At 39.7% G+C, this 18,101-nt stretch overlaps 1 protein-coding gene across 2 annotated transcripts in view; it reads right to left on the reverse strand.

Moving 5' to 3' along the window:
• gpp (grappa) overlaps positions 1-18,101 on the reverse strand; it is a 552,218-nt gene that overhangs the window by 181,398 nt on the left and 352,719 nt on the right. For both annotated transcript variants that reach the window (XR_010859839.2, XM_067145498.2), the window contains exon 5: positions 17,629-17,769. Coding sequence is in view for 1 of the 2 variants with exons in the window: in XM_067145498.2 (XP_067001599.2) it covers positions 17,629-17,769 (141 nt within the window). In the remaining variant the exon portion in view is untranslated. The remainder of the gene's footprint in view (positions 1-17,628; positions 17,770-18,101) is intronic.

The following is an 18,101-nucleotide window of genomic DNA, read 5'->3' on the forward strand; positions in this document are numbered from 1 at the left end:
TGAAAAAATGTAGTCTCTGGGTTTGGGACGCTTTTGAAATAACAGTTTCAATTTCTGCTGTATTCTAGTGGATGTATGTTTCATTGCAAGATGTCTCCTTATGTAGATTGATAGTATAAATCGCTGTTCCATCAACGATATGAATGTTTTATATATATTGTACGGCTTTACAAGTACACAAAAAATCTAATATCAAATGGAAATGTCCAAATTTGACAACCACTCCAGAGCACTCAGAGTCACTTGGTGTAGAAGCCTCGTTAAATGTTGAAGTGGGCACTCCTTAACAATGTGTTCCACTGTTTGCTCCTCCGCTCCGCAGTTGCAGTCAGCAGATGAACGGAAACCCCATTTCTTCAACAAGTAACCACACCTCCCCCAGACCCGTTCTAATTTTGTTCAGCTTCGACCAGGTTTAACGCGGCAGTTGGAATTCTTCAACCTTCTTTGTTGGATCTTGAACCAAGTGAGCGTTGTTGGGTGGATGTTCATGCTAATGTTGTCGCCACTCGGAGGTCATGTACAAAGAACTGATACTTTTAAAATCAGTCCAAGATGGTTTGCATGATTTCAGACGAGTTGTTGGTGGGTCTTGTAGGTCATCTTATGAGATCTTCTTGAGCAAGTTTACTTTAGCTGCTGTCCTCCTTAGATCTTGCGGGGCAATATAAGCTAAGAAAGGTAACCACGGAATGGGAGTAGATGGGAGTAGATCTGATAGTACCAGTGATAACTCCCATGGCTTCATTAGCTGGACATAAATCTTTGTTGTGTGAATGCTGTTTTACCATACAAGAGAACAGTATTCACCAACAAAATAAACAAGAGCGAGTGCAGCAGAGCGTAGGGTATTGGCAACCGCACCCCAGCTACATCCGGTAATCTTGCGGAGTAGATTCGCTCTGGGGTCAAGTTTCTTAGATAACGTGATGCACTGTTGTTTGAATGTCAAGGACCGATCCAGAGTAAGCTGGAAATGATTTAACTTAAGACTGTATTCTGGTATCTAATTCCACCTCTTGACTGCGACTTCTTTGCGTGACTTTAAACTTACAGGCTCAGAGTGCCCGCTAATAACCAAAATCTGTTTTCCCTGGATTACATTTAGTGGAACACTGTACATAAATGTGATGCTTGAGCATGTTTATCATACTCTGGTATAGTCATCTTGAAACATATTTTGCATGAACACTAATGGCATAAAGAATTTGAAATAAATGTATCATATGTCAAAGAAGCTACACTTTATTGTAAAATGTCAATCTGTGAAGTGGATCATCAGTAATCCCATTGTACACAGCCACTACAACCAACAAAAATTAACTACATTGCTCACAGCAAGCCATCAATCATTCTTCTAATGCCTATGCTCATCAGGGACCCTTTTTTGAAATTGGCACGAGTAAGCATGCCAGCTTTCATAACAGAAACGTGTGGATTAGTGTTCAGAAACCTGGGTGCATTCCCAGTTCCTGTTGCAAATGGAAGTGTCGTTAAATATGTAAGCTGGTCATCTAGTGTGTATTTGTAGAATTCTTTTCTGCGATAACTTCCTTGTTCTATGATATTTTCTCCTTAATAGCAAGGGAAAATCTGGGACAAATTGGGGCAAATATTCATTTATAGGAAGGGGAGTTAGGGATTGGAATAACTTACCAAGAGAGATGTTCAATAAATTTCCAATTTCTTTGCAATCATTTAAGAAAAGGCTAGGAAAACAACAGATAGGGAATCTGCCACCAGGGTGACTGCCCTAAATGCAGATCAATAGTGATTAATTGATTGATTGATTGATTGATTGATTGATTGATTGATTGTGATTCCTAGATATTTTAGATTGTAGTTATACGGTACTTTGGTTCTGTCAAAAGTCACATGTAGCTTCCGATGGGCTTCCTTATTATTTAGATGGAATGCAGTCATCTCAGTTTTATTTGGGTTAGGTTGAAGTCTCCATCTTGTGGAAATAGTCACTCAATTTCGTCAGATCACTTGTCAGTACATTCTCACAGCGCATAAGATCTTTACTCTGGAAGGCTAAGGTTAGGTCGTCTGCACACTGGATTTTCAATTGAGTCAGTGTCTGGCATATCATCAAGGTAAACAGAATGGGGGCCAGAACTGATCCCTGAGGTAAGCCGTTGTTTAGAGTCCTCCATCTGCTAGATTGCCCATTCAGAAACACCTTGAAGCATCTGTCAGAGAGCATGTTGTTCACTAGAAACGCCAGCTTTTGACATGGGATGATTTCAATAAACTTCGACATCAAGCCACCCCTCCACACAGTGTCATGAGCTGCTGTAAGGTCCACAAAAACTGCAGCTGATCGGAGACCTCGTTGAAATCCACCTTCAACTAGAGTTGCCAATGTTAAAGCCTGGTCGCAGCAGCTCCGAAGTTTCCTAAAGCCACCTTGTTCGACAGGGATGGTTTGATCAATGGCCTCTTGAATGCAAATTAGAATAAGCCTTTCTAGTAGCCTGTAGGTCATTCTGAGTAGTGATACTCGCCAGTAGTGAGAAGCATCAGTACCGTCTTTGCCTGGTTTCAGGATGGCAATTATTTTAGCCTGCTTAAAAAGCTTTGGTAATCGTCCAGTTCGTAGAATTTCATTGAAGAATTCAATGAGCCACAATTTTGTTTTAGGTCCTATGGCTTTAAGAAACTCTGGATATACGCCATCAAAGCCAACAGCTTTATTTACCTTTAGCATATTCAAGGCTATATCAAGTTCCTCAATGCTGAAGTCACCTGAGTAGTCAGGATGGGGAGTTAGATTGGATCTCTGTATGTATAATTCATTTCCCACGATTCGTGTATGTGCCTTATCAATTTCAGCTTTCGTATTCTTCATTAGTCTGGATGCAACAGCCTTGGATCTGTACCAAGTTATCTTATAAGGTTCTAGGATTTGCTACTAGAATGTGTAAAGTTAAGTTCCACCACTGCTTTATGCTATTTTTCTCTTCTGTTCTTATTGAGAGATCTCAAAAGGTCATCAGCTGTTGAATCATCGTGAGATTCTTGATATTTAGCATACAAATCATTGCATTCTTGAGACCATCCGGGGATGTATTCCTTCGAAAACCGACGTGGAATATAGTTTTGGCATTAACTTTAATAATAGCACACACAAATCGTTCATAATTGGATGGAATTGGGGGAATCAACTGAACGGTGTTATCAAGACCCTTCTGAAGCAGTTCCCAGTTCACAAGTTGAAAATTAGATCGAGGTTGTGGGATGGAGGCTACTAGTGGAATTTCTGTACCATAATAAATAATGACTGACCTATGTTGGATGTGTGGGAAAGACTTGATGACTTTTCGTTGTGTCATATCATTATTTCCAGATTTAGATACGATGCACAGGTCAGGGAAAACCATCTACCAGATGCGAAGGTTGATGGATCTTTAGTGTTGCACACAAGCTGAAGATTGTACAGATCCATCCATTCCTTTAGAATTGCCCCACCGCCTTCTTCATTCTGATATCGCCATACATGACTATGGCTGTTGAAATCACCGACATGCACTACCAGGTGACTGAAGGATCTTACAGGAGGATTTGACTAAGTGACTTGGGGGTGTTTGTAAATATTTACTACAGTGATGCCGGCAATCTCTACAGCCAAAACAAAGACATCTGTTGTTCTTTCTTGATAAGTTACTTTGTAGTCAGTGAGATGGGACCTGGCATATGTAGCAATACCGCATTGCTCATCATTTATGGCTCCAGCCACATAATAACCATATATCCTTCCTCTTCTGAAAAGATCTGTGTCATCCTTGGTGTGAGTCTCCTGTATTGCTATTTCATCTACAGTATTCTACAGCATCAGGCATGAGAGATATTGACTCTTAGCAGTTAAAATCAATTCGATGTTCAAGTGACAATCCGTAAGTTGTTACCAATGGAAATAGGTGAGTGTTCCGTGCTTGGTTGGTCCTATAAAGGACTATGCGTGGATAAGTTCTCTTGCATACTTGTTGCTGTGTGGCAGCACCTTTGTGGAAGAATCAGCTGGTTAAACTGTTGCCAGGGAACATCTGACTGCATTAACTACAATCTTCGGGGAGGCTTCTTCCTTGATCCCCGATATGAATGTTGATATCTGGTAGGATTTCCTGTAATTCTTTCAACGCCTTGAAACCTCTTACGACTCGTAATTACTTGACTTGGTGTCGCTTTGAAATATGATAGTGTGTGGCGCAGAAGAATGGCATGGTGAAGTTGAATGAAAAAGAAGTAACTAAGTTTTAATAAATCAGATGATAACATCATTACTCCAGACTGAACTGAGTAAAGCAAGAGTACACACATAATACAAGGATAGGGAGGGCACTTGAGTAGCCAATAATGGATGACAAAACACACCAAAGTACATGCCCTCATCCCATAAACCTAGGATTTGTACTAAATGAATCTTTGGACTAGTTCCCAGTTCTTCCGCTTAAAGTTTCCGAGGAAACGTTCACCCTAGTTTTCAATGCATTGTGAAACACTCCAGTTAAATACAAGAACATCACTTTTATACCATGCCAAATGTGGAAGGTCTCTTTTCCATTACTATACTATACGGTAAATGTATAGTTAATGAATGTAAACTCCATTCTTTTGAGTCTCTACTGTAAATATTTTAAAATAATCTGATGGGTTTACTCCTAAGGAACTGAGTAGTGGAAGCCATTTGTCCTATATCACCTGGAGGTCATTAAACCAGGTGAGAACAGGTGTGTCCAAGTGCCGTAGTAATCTTGTGAAATGGGGTTACGCAGAGGATGAAAGATGTGACTGTGAAGGTTTCCAGACTCCACAACATCCACTCATATGTCAAGAGATGAATGACTTCTGTACCCAGGAAGATCTAATGCAGAGTTCTACAGAGGAAGAATTTAATGTTTCTCCCGGACACAAAAGTAAAGTAAGTTATTTACTTTGTTTTGTCTGGGGTGTGTCAGTCAGCGATTTTGCTTCTCAACCTTCTCATTATGGTTGTCATAACCATACACACATAATACAACGTTGCACTTCAAAATCAAAGATTTTACTGTGTCTGTATTTGAATGAGGCAGGTTGCAACTTGCTGTTGCAGGCCCGTCCAGTGGAGCAATAGTTGAGTTAAAAATTACATCTTCCAATCTTGCCACTGTAGTGTCTGGTAGATCAGAATGTGTATTCTCCTCTCTTCCTGCACATTTTTTTACTACATGGTTTCCAAGTGATGAGAGGCTTTCTGTGAGAGAAAATTGTAGAAACGGCATTACATCTCAGTATTCTTTCCCCATCCCCTCGTACTTTTTCCCATATATACAGCTCAGAGTGGGCCTAGTGAAAATAACATGCCGGTCAATCCAGCCAACTATATTGTGGGCACTTGGATTACCTTTAAAAAAAGGTAAGTATCATGGACTTACTTCACTTAAATGCAATGTGTCAATAGGAGACCACCCTTGTACTATAACTTTGGCAGCCCATTGCTTTCTTCCAATTGGGTCCCTGGGAAATACATTCAACATAAATCGTTTTTCCGACCTGTTGGTACAGCTGAAAGCACAACAATCCGGCATTTTCACCTACTCTGTGAACTACAACCATTAAAGCAACATGTTTACAATAGAGAGCCAGGGACAAATATGGCAGATTGAGCACAACTCCAGGCACAGCCAATCAGAAATTGAAACAAGTATACCGCACTATATCTATAGTTACTGCACCCCTAACAAATCTAATTCTCAAGCAAAATCTGTTTGGTGAAGTTCCTGCTAAACCTTCTTTTATTTGGTAGATATTTAAAGAATTTGGTTGCTTTGTGGGCCAACCCCAGGGATATATCCATTTCCTGCGCTAGACAATTGTGATTTTCTGGAACTTGCTTCTAACCACACACGAACATCCCCGCATTCATCTTCAGTTAAAACATGACTTTCCCGATTCCTCTGCACATCACAAACTGAACTTTTTCATCAACTTCAGATCGCAAGATTTTGTAGAAAAGCTCCAGTCAGGATATTTATAAGCAAATCTCCAAATGTCTCTTCTACAGTTATCTTTCTTTAAATTTTCCAACAAATAAATTTGCTGTTCAACAGAATACTCCATTTTCCCAATAGATTACATATTACACAAACAGTATACACAATAATATGCAAGAGTCAGTTGCATACACATTCTAGAACAATTTTCAGACGTAACTAACTGCTGGGATGTTTTGTGCACTTTGCTTCCTACGCTGCAGTTGGGAGCACATTGTGAAGTTCCTAACTCTCTAATTTTTGAATATATCAAACTGCATTTATATTGAAAAATATGAAAATTAATATTCATTAAATAAAATACACAATCATTGAACCTTGTAGTCACACTTACTTCTTACCTGCTTACTTACACATACGTTATTTGACGGGCGCCACCTACAACTCAGTGGAGCAATAATAGAATGAGAATCTTGACTATCTCTAGGGTGTAGGGTAATAAGCTTACTTCTGACAACATACCATATAAGTTCTGGGAAAAGGAGATTGGCGTTCGGTTTGCCCATTTAATTTGAGGTTATCTAATTCTGTCATTGAAATAATACTATGAATTCATTTGATAGAACAAAATATATTCTTTAAATTGTATAGAAAACTAGTAAGTCTTGCTGCGATAAAACAGATGAGAATATGAAATTATGACATTGCAATTGAAAGAAACTGGGCATGAATTTGAATTCTTCTTGACCGGACATTTAACAATTATACACGAAATATTTCCCTCACTGGTTCACTTGACTCTACCCTCAACACTTTGAGTGTAATTATGACGTATTCCTTAGATCTAGTGTTTACTGATGATGTGTCACGCCTAATTTGGTGATGTATCCATGTGACTGCTTCTTCTCCATATCATGTGACTTCTTGGTAAGTTTGCACAGTATGACTTCATTGCATGCGTCTCCTTCTATGACTCCATCACTGTTCACCATCCACTTTACTTCTTCTCTCTTCACCTTCCGTTTAACTAATGACTCCCGTTGACTGACTGAGGCCACTCCATCTTGTTCACACTCCGACCAACTGTAGCCTCTGCTTCCAATTGAATAATGACTGACGCTACAATATACAGCCACCTTTTATAGACAATGGTTGACGCACCTACGTAATCTCCAGAAATAACTATAATCTACTCCCACCTCACGAAAAATATTACACACTATGGCGAAATCCCCCGCAGCTCCCAGTAGGTATCTCCAAGAACGAGAGCTCAGCGCTAAATAAGCACGATGACGTAGCAATGACTTAGCAGTAACGCCAGCAGTATTTTGCAATGTTACAATGTCACATCCACATCTGATATACATCAACTCTCACTGTAGATGTTTTTAGTGTTAATCTACACACACGTATGTATGCATACATTTAACTACAATCACGCAAGCGACAAGCATTGCAGAATTCAACTGAATAATAATTATAATACAACAATAGTAATCTCACAGATATAATAATAATAATAATAATAATAATAATAATAATAATAATAATAATAATAATAATAATACAGATATCACCTTGTAACGGGATGTGAACCGTTGCAACAGTAAGCCAGCTATCAGCAGAATGTTGCAAAGTTTCCTCAAAATCACAGCACCGTATAAAAAAAACCATAACCAGGACTGTAAATAAAGGTTAAGAGAAATCTTCATATGGTTATGTGCATGTAAAGATGAGGGCATGCAAGTCTCTGGTAAGACCCCAACTAGAGTATGGTTCCAGTGTGTGTGGCCCTAACAAGGATTATTTTATTAAAAAACTGGATTTTTCAATTTTTTTTACAAGTTCCTTTACGTTGCACTAACACAGATATGTCTAAAAAAGGGCTAGAAGAGGGAAGGGAGTGGCTGTGGCCTTAATTAAGGTACAGCCCCAGCATTTGCCTGATGTGAAAATGGGAAACCATGGAAAATCAACTTCAGGGCTGTCAACAGTGAGACTGGAACCCACAATCTCCCAAATACTGGATACTGGCTGCACTTAAGCAACTGAAGCTGTCGAGCTCGGTGTGGAAAAATCAAAAGGAAAACAATGCGATTTCCAACAAAAAAGTAGTGTTATGAAAATGCTTCAAACTTTGAGCTGGGAAGACTTGGGAGTATGGAAACATACAGGTCGACTAAGCGGAATATTCCGAGTAGAAAGATGGCTTGGAATGACATTGGCAGGTGAATAAGCTTCAGTGGAGTTTTAAAAGTAGATTTAGAGATTGGAATAATTTACCACAGGAGATGTCTGATAAATTTCCAACTTCTTTGAAATCATTTAAGGAAAGACTAGGTAAACAACTCATATGAAATCCGCCACCCGGGTGATAGCCCTCGATGCAGATTAGTGGTGACTGATGGAAATACAGAAAAAATTATATCTTCTACCTACTACTGTTAGTAGTAGTAGTAGTAGTAGTAGTAGTAGTAGTAGTAGTAGTAGTAGTAGTAGTAGTAGTAGTAGAAGTGCCTTATCCACTCCAGAATTTGGTTAACATAATGGCAATTTGAGATTAGTGTATGGCATTTTTGGACAGTTCTGTTGTGTGGTTGCTCTTTTTTTTCCCTTTCTTTTTTCAATTTTGTTTATGTCGCTCCAACACAGCTAGGTCTTACGGCGACGATGATATAGGAGTGGGAAGGAAACAACTGTGGCCTTACTTAAAGTACAGCTCTGTTGAAGACATTTAATTATTAATTAATACAGAAATGTACACTCAAGTTTGAGCATTAAATAAATTTCACATTTCAGTCTTTGCTATAGTCTGTAACTGTCCTGGTTCTTTTCGTGCATGTTATGATGTGATATCTACTACACATCTGTCCACACAAAATGCACTTACAATCTTCGTCTGGCTCATGGAACTTCTGGTTTACGCATATCTTGTGGTGAAACCCATGTATGGAGAGTCGTGTTATCACGTGGCGTTGTGTGTTGCACTCTCTAGTCCATCTATCGTCCGTCATCCCTGGTGAGGCGTAGAAGTCGAGGTCGATTTCACTTTTCTTCCTTTCCCTGATGTTTACTACTGCCCTGCTTGCTTCCGTTGATTGTAGGTAGAATTGGGAACATGCATCATTTTCAAAAATTTTTTTTTGAAAAGTACACCAATGAAATAGTACGTAAACGTATTACATTGTGGTATGTTGCCTTGTTTTCTACCATTAAAAAAATACTTAATAGTGCCTTTCCGCAAGGGGAGTGAAACGGCCTCTGACGTAAGCGGCGCGCTGTGACGTCACGATCCAGTACCGCATGGAGCTCTACCAGCCGTTGTGCATCAGCCGTTGCTAAAAGCCGATTGTTTATTATTCATGATCGCGAATAACTTCAAAATGACAGAAGAAAGGTTCAAAACAGCACAATCAGACAATCTATCATGTGTAAATGTCATCATTCTTGAAAAATAGTGACTTTTGTGGCCGCAGAAATTCACGGATAACAAGCAAGTTTGTAAGTGGCGTCTTTTATATACGTGCAATGTACTGTAACCCATAGTACTAGGATAACAACGAACCTGGATAGATATCACATCACTTTTAACATTTCCTTCTAGACTGATTCCCCTATTAAAGAATAACATTACATTTTCGGGCTTTCAGCATTAGTAAAGTAAGAAATCGGATTTCAGCACTAACATAAACATATAAGTAGCATTATAGTACTAGTCCGCTTCTGTGGTGTAGTGGTTAATGTGTGCCACTCCCGGAGGCCCGGTTTCGATTCCCGGCTCTGCCATGAAAGTTGAAAACAAATAGTACGAGGGCTGGAACGGGGTCTACTCAGCCTCGGGAGGTCAACTGAGTAGAAGGGTCTCGAATCCCACCTCAGCCATCCTCGAAGTGGTTTTTCGTATTTTCCTACTTCTCCTCCAGGCACCTAAGGCCACGGCCGTTTCCTTCCCTCTTCCTTGTCTATCTCTTCCGATCCTCCCATCCTCCAACAAGGCCCCTGTTGAGCATAACAGGTGAGGCCGCCTGGAAGAGGTAATGGCCCTCCTCACCAGTTGCATCACCATACTCAAAGTCTCACATTCCAGGACACTGCCCTTGAAGTGGTAGAGGTGAAATCCCTCGCTGAGTCCGAGAGAAAACGAACCCTGAAGGATAAACTGATTCAGAAAGAAAGAAAGAAAGAAGGAAGGAAAGAAAGATCATAGTACTATAGGGCTATAATCTATCATTCCCAAAAAATATATATTTATGGTTGGGACAACTGGCCTACCCACTTCCGGGGCCCATGAAAGAGAATTAAATACCTTTGTGGACGGAAAAAGTTAAACATAATAAAGATAAATATGACTTCATCTAGTTTTCACAAGTCGGGCTGAGTGGTTCAGACTGTTGAGGTGCTGGCCTTCTGATCCCAACTTGGCAGGTTCGATCCTGGTTCAGTCCGGTGGTAGTTGAAGGTGCTCAAATACGTCAGCCTCGTGTCGGTAGCTTTACTAGCACGTAAAATAACTCCTGCAGGACTACATTCCTGCACATCGGCGTCCGAAAATCGTAGAAGTAGTTAGCGGGGCGTAAAGCCAGTAACATTAATTACATTTGGCTTTTAACAAGCTGAGCATATCAGGAAAGAAAAGTGTCCTGGTGACATTTTAGTCGCTCGATACAGGAATGTCTTTGGGTGCTGTGACTTTTTTTTTTTCTGTTTGCTTTACGTCACACCGTCACATATAGGTCTTATGGCGACGATGGGACAGGAAAGGCCTAGGAATGGAAACAAAGCGGCCGTGGCCTTAGGTACAGCCTCAGCATTTGCCTGGTGTGAAAATGGGAAACCACGGAAAACCATCTTCAGGGCTGCCGGCAGTGGGGTTCAAAATCCACTATCTCCCGGATGCGAGCTCACAGCTGCGCGCTCCTAACCGCACGGCCAACTCGCGCGGTATTTTTACCCTTCGGTTTATTGACTTGGCTTGTATAACCTAAAACTTAGGCTAAGTTGGATAATATTTTAAACACCTACATCACTATTTTCACCTGTGTGGAATTATGTTATTTATTTCATTAATATTATGATAATTATTATAATTGAGCATTGTTAACTTACCGTATAAGACCCCAACAGACAAGCATTGGTTTTGTGTAGAGTTATACATTTGTTAAATTCACGTTGTTTCCTTTCATGATGTACACGCCTATTCTTTGTTACATTATAGAGTATTTAGATATAGCCTAAATTTCTTTACCAATTAAGCTCTTCAATAAAGACATACATAACTGTCCCATGCCAAGATATATTGGTAGAATTAGAGCTGTCAAAATGGTTCATAACCCCTTTGATTTATTATCTTGACATGGATCACCCAAAACATAGGTTAGGTTTGGAGAATACTCTAATAATCAGCATTATTTAATGCACTGTTTATTACTTTCATATTCCAAGATGTAATTGAAGCATTTAAATAAAGCATCATACATTAAAATTTAAAGTTTTACCACTAGAACAGCTGACATGGAAAAGTGAGTTGAAAATTCAAACAAATTCATCTTACGTTAAAATCTTCAAAAAAATAAACTGTAGACTTTTCCGATATATCACCAGCATTTCTCCAGCTCGCCAAAATCCATTTCTCCCTAGTTTTAGCGTCTTTGGAACGTTTATAAACAATTTGTTTGGTATGGTATGCGAAGTGCTATTGCACATCGGGACTCTACACCATTTATAAGTTTTCTGCCTCACTGTCTGCGCAGGATTAATTTTAAGTCTAAAATATACCACTCAGATTATTATCCAATGTATAGACCTCGAATTTAACCATACTAGACACTAACGTAAAGTAGAAATATGCGAAGCGTATCTTGCTTCTCACAGTACACTGTGTTATTTCGTCTGCTAATTCAGTCAACCTGTACGATGACGTCAGGCCAATGAGATCGCGTACTTGCGTGACGTGACATTTTCATAGATTTTTATCATGTTTGGAGTTATTATTTGTACATTCTGATCACATTTTTGAATTCTGCATGCAATTTTGAATCAGATTAGCATATTTATAATTAAAACCCCGGATCATGCATGTTCCCTATTGTGATCGTATGTCTTCTATGAAATACGTCTCCCGCATCATTTCGTATACCATCCGGGATGGCGCTGTCTTTCCGACTCGGGTAATCCTCTTCATGAACATTGCTTTTATTCTTTCTATTCTCATCAGGTCTCCGATCTTCAGTTTTTCCCACACGATCTCAATTCCATATGTTATCACTGGCGCTACTGTCGTCTTGAAAAGTCTCATCGCCGTGCTGATTGATAGGTTTGAAATGTTTTGGATGCTGTATGAGGCTCTGATTGCTGCTGCCGTTCTTTCTTGAATATGTATACCAAAGGACGCCGCCGTTGTCTGTAGTGTTATTCCCAAATATTTGTAATTTCGTACCTTTTGTAATGGCTTTTGGTGTAATGTTATGTTGTCTTTGGGCGTTGATTTCCCACCTTTTCTGAAGGTCATTTGTACTGTCTTTTCTTCATTTATCTGTAGGCTGTTTTCCTCCGCCCAGGTCTCTAGTCTGCGGACTGCCCTTTGCACATCCTCCTTTTCTTTCGCTCCGATCAGCATGTCATCTGCGTATAGGATCAGCTCTGCTTTTGATCCTTCCTCTACTATGCGGTTCACATCTGCTGTATAAATGTTGAAAAGTGTGGGACTCATGGGATCCCCTTGCATAACTCCGTTCATCTGTATTATGTCTTCAGAAATTTCTGCGTTGTTGTTTATTCGGATTATGTTCCTCTGTAGACATGCTTCAACTATTCTCACTAGTGGGTCTCTCTCGCCGATTGTCAATTTCATTTTCTCGATTAGCTTTCGCCTGTCGATTGAGTCGAATGCCTTCTTGAAATCAACAAAGACTGCGTGATATTTCCCTCCTTTGTGTCTTAAGGCTTCTTCTACCTGATTTATTAGGTATTTCACTGCCTGAACCGTGCTCCTGCCTTTCATAAAACCGAATTGATTTTCTGGAATGTACCCACTGAAGGCTTCCAGTAATCTTTCATTTAGTATCTTCGTGAAAACTTTAAAGGATGCATTTTCTAGTGCTACTCCTCTAAATGAGTCTAGTGATGTTCTGCTCCCTTTTCCTTTGAACAATATCTTTAGAGTCGCTGTGTTCCATCCCTCTGGTATTTTCCCAGTCTGTATACACTTGTTCATTAGGTCTTTCCACAGTTCTTCCATCTCGCCAAGTGAATCTTTTAAGTGTTCCATGTAAATTTTGTCTGGTCATGCGGATTTCTTGTTTCTCCCTCCTTGTATTGCTTTCCTAATTTCATACGTTGTTATTGGCTCCACAGCATGTGTGGGTTCCGCTGTTTCTATGTCATATGCTTGCTTCAGCCCTTCCTTACTCAGTATGTTCGAGAAATGATGTTCCCAGTTCTCCATATGAATTTCTCCTGTTGCGATTGATGTCTTCTTTTTCGGCGCTATGTATGGCTCTGGTTTTGCTTCCTCGGCTTGTTTCCTTCCTTGTTTCTCTGTATATTCTTCTTTTTTCTTAGTTCTTTATATTTTTTCCTTTTCTCTGCATATGCTGTTAAGTCTTCTGGACGTCTGTATAATTTTGCTGCATTCAGGGCCTTTAGAGTTGCTTTTCTTTCCTTGTAACACTCTTGGTCAAACCAAGCTTGTGCATGTCTTCTTTCCTTTACTATTATGGCTTTCGTTATTACTTTGGTGGCTGTTGCTAGGGCTTCTTCTAGTCTTTCTTCTTCTATTAGGTTTCTAGCTTTCCCGACGTTTTCCTCGCTTTCTTCTACTGTTTCCCGCTGGATTTTTCTAGTATATATACTTGGTCTTTTTGCTTCCTTCCTCTTTTGTTGGATTTCCATGCGTAGGCGTGTCATTATAGGTATGTGTTTCCTTATTGCTGCTGCCGATGAGTTCCATGGGCCCTCTTGTTTACACAATTGTAGTTGTACTCCTCTAAAAAATAGTAGGTCGATGGCGCTATGACCGTTCTGTGCAAAGTAGGTTGGTGTTTCTTTTTTGTTCGCTATTTTGAAGCCGCCTTCTTCCAGTCTCAAGACGGATGCGAGTTTTGGTATTTTCTTTGTCTATCCTGCAGTTAAAATCTCCGGCAATTATAACGTTCCTTTCTGCTTTCGTTTGTTCTATGGCTATAGATATTTTATCCATTATGTTTTCTATAGGTGTATTTGGCTGAATATAAATTCCTATTATCGTAATTTCTGATGTGATTATTGCGACCATGTTTTCCTCCTTGATGATTCGCTTGATATCTCCCAGTTTCCCTTTTATGAAGATTGTGACTCCCCCTGCTTGTCTTCCTTCCGTCGGGGTCGCTAGCATGTGTATACCATAGTAACCTTGTAAGTCCATTGGTTCCGTGAGGAATGTCTCTGTCAGTATCATAACATCTGTGTCGTTTATTGTCTTCTGTGATATGTGGGGTATTGCGTTTCTTATTCCCTCTATATTCCATAATAATACATTTATTTCCGTGCTCGACCAAGGTCCCTTCCTCTATGGCAATTGTGTGAGATGTTTACTGAAGTTCCACCCCTCGTTCTTCCTCTGGTCTCCTATCATATCTCCGAAAGCGAAATCTTCTGACTTTTATTCCCTGTAGCCAGAAATCTGCGCTCTGTGCATCTTCCAGATAGATATATGGGAAACCGACCTTAAAAGCTTTCCTGTCTCCCAGTGTATGAAGTTCTTCACATTCTATGTGTCCTATGATGCCATTCCTTTCTAAGAATTTTCTTATATTTGTTGCCGTGGTGCTCTGTTTAAGCCGACCTACGTGCAGCCATGCCATTTTTTCTGCCGCTTCTAGTTCACCGTCATCATTTTATCTTTGATTGGTTAAGGGCGATATGTTATTCCATTTGTTTCTTGTTTCCCTTATTGTCTCTCTCTGGTGAATTTGATTCTTCTCTTCGCGTGTACTGGTGCTTGTTTCATCGAATGCATTTTGTGCTGTCCTGACCGTGTGGTTTATTTCTGTTGTAATTTTTCTTTTTAGACTTTGGTTAACTTTTTGCTCAATTATTTGATCTAGCTTGTTTTCCAGGAATTCCATTATGCTTTCTAATTTCTCATTTACTGTCTCGACATTTATTGTCGTCTGCTTGACTATAGCGTTATTACGTTTCTTGTCTTGTGTTATTGGAAATGTAGGATTTGCTGCGTGTTGTATTCTTCCTTGGTGGTTTTCCTCGTCATCGGCAGATGGTGTGCTATTCTGACTCTCAGTTGCACTTTCATTTATGCGGCCGAGAGATGTCCTCATGTTATTTGTTTCCCCGAATGTTTTCTGGGATCGATCTATGCCCTCTATATCTTTACCATCCGGATTGCTGCTCTCTCCAGTAGTTGGCACCTTTGCCTGGTTGTCTTCCCCTCGTGTTTCTGTTGTTGCGTCTATAGATGGTGCCACCTGTCTCGCGCTGCTGCTTTCGTCCCCTTCTTCTTCTTCCAAGTCAATGTGATGTTTTCTAACCTCTACTGTTGTATTTGCTTCGAAAATATCCACGCTATTTCCTGGCTTCACTTTTTCCTCTATTGCTTTCATATATTCTGTTATAGTACTCACTGCGTTCAGAATGTTGTTTTTGGTGTCCTCCTTCATATATCCTCCCGTTTCAGCTATATTTCTTAGTTTTTGTAGAGCGCTCTTTGCTTTCACTTCCATTTCTTCCGCCATGATTTCTGCACGTTGTCGCATTTGTAGCATGAGATGGGAGTATCTCTTCTGTGTGGTGCCAAATGTCTAGTCGCATTTGTCGCAAGAAGTTAAAACTTCACCCCTGTGCGATGGTAGAACGTATTGTTGCCCTTGTGGCATGTGGTGGGAGTTCCCCCTCTATGGGTTCTAGGTTGTCTAACTGCATCTGTTACATGAGATGGGAGATCCCCGTGTGTGTTGTGCTAGAAAGTCTTGTCGCACTTGTAACAAGAGATGGGAATTTGTCTTCTCTGCAGCCTGCGTCGGCAGCATTGCGATCTAATGGTTTCGGTATCTTAGAAGTGAAGCTTCCACGGTGTGAAGAATTATTTAATTTATTTTCCGGGTTGAACCGTGTTGTACTTGTACGCATATCACGTACAGTTTGCCAGTTTGTACAGTTTGTACAGTTTGTACAGTTTGTACGTGATATGCGTACAAGTACAACACGGTTCAACCCGGAAAATAAATTAAATAATGGTTTCGATGTTCAACACACCGGCATGTAGCTTCAGCGTGCAACTTACATGTTTGAGGTTAGAAGGTTCCTCATCCATGAGATCACTTGACATTCTCTATCTTCCTCCCGTAAGATTTTGGCTCCATAACAAGTATCGGATATTTTCATTCATTCCTCATAATGTGCCCAAGATATTCTGGTTTCCTTTATATGGCGGTGTTAAATAGCTGCTTTTGTTTGTTCATTCACCTGAATATTACATGATTAGTCACCTGTTAAAAGCAAAAACAAAATCGAAAGCTATAGTCTTGATGAACATATCAAGCAACCGCTACTCAGCCCGAAGTTTTGCAGGCTACGGGATGATGCATGGTCAGTGCGACTAGTTCTATTGACCGGTTATTCTTGGCTTTCTAGACAGAGGCGATATCTCATTGTTAGATAGCTCCTCAATTACTTTCATGTAGGCTGAATAGACCCTGAACTAGCCCTCAGATCTAGGCAGCAATCCATGAACTGGCTGGGAGTCGATAAGAGGCAAGCTTGCTACCCTTAGACGGATATGTTGGCTTACTCACCGGTTCTTTGCATTAATTTGAATACCACACCAAAGATGAATTTTGAGTAGGGAAGATTTTCCAACTCAAAACCGAGCTGCAACGGTTAGGCATTGTGAGTTATTTCCTAGTGGAATTTTAATGTCTCACCTTAAAACATTTGGTGTTCATGCTTCACATAGGGGGCTCTAGAAAAATTGTTCAGAAATCCCACGTATGAAGTTTGCCAGGCTGAGTAGTTCAAACATTAAGCTCAAGATGGTGGGTTCAATCCAGGCTGTCCATTGGTATTTTGAAGTGCTCATATACCTACATCAGCCTCATGCAGGTAGATTTTACCAGCACTCCAGCAGGATAAAATTCCAATACCTCAGCAACCCCAAAAACCGTTTGAGTAGTCAGTGGGATGTAAAAACAATAACATAACAAAATGTATGAAGTTAAAAGTGAAGTTGGTCTGCTGACTCATGCAAATCTGGTATCTACATTGGTATTACACAAAAATAATGAGGTGGTAACTTCACAAATGCTATTCCCAATTTTAGGATAGCTAACTGCAAGTACAGATATTTCTGTGATGGGTCTTTGAAGGGACAAAACACAACATTATTATCAGCGCCATAATATTTCCATAACTACCAGACAGAAATCAATCTTGTAGTTTTACATGACTGCTGATGTTGATATTAACCACTATCAAAATGGGAAGATGATGGAATGTTTAGAATGAATTCAGTTTCTCTTTTTAACTCAGTTTTACTTTGATCAGTTATATAAACAAATTATACACTGTGCAATGTATTCCTTTGCCAGATTAGTCAAATTTCTATATAGTATGATCTTGAGGTCTTTATGGTAACTTACAAATATAATTACATAGGGCCTACCTCTGGAGAGAAAGGTTCATATTGGTTGAGTTTCTCTGGGTCAACAACAGCTTGATTGTACACCTGTTGTAAAATATGCCTCAGGAGGCCACGGGACGGATGCTTGTTTGAACGCTGAGCTGGCAGAGATGTTCCCTTTTCCTGAGAAAAAAAAAAAAAAATTGCATTATTGATCACACAAGCATAGAATTTAGCATCAACTATAAGAAAATGAAGATCATTTGCATAATAAGAGAGACCCAGATACTAGATAATTCTGAAAATAATAAATACTGTAATCCCTCCAGACCCGGACTTCAACGAATAATTACACATCATATTAATTGATTTTATTTTATGCTTTTTATGTGGCGAAGTTAGGGCTCATAGCCCTCTTTTACACTTGAACACAGTTCATAGTTGCATAATTTGGAAAAATAACACTGTTTACAGTCTCTAGAAACTACCTAAATAAATGAAGTAAAATATTATAA

The sequence above is a fragment of the Anabrus simplex genome, chromosome 4, assembly GCF_040414725.1.
Source record: "Anabrus simplex isolate iqAnaSimp1 chromosome 4, ASM4041472v1, whole genome shotgun sequence".
Classification (NCBI taxonomy): Eukaryota; Metazoa; Arthropoda; class Insecta; order Orthoptera; family Tettigoniidae; genus Anabrus; species Anabrus simplex.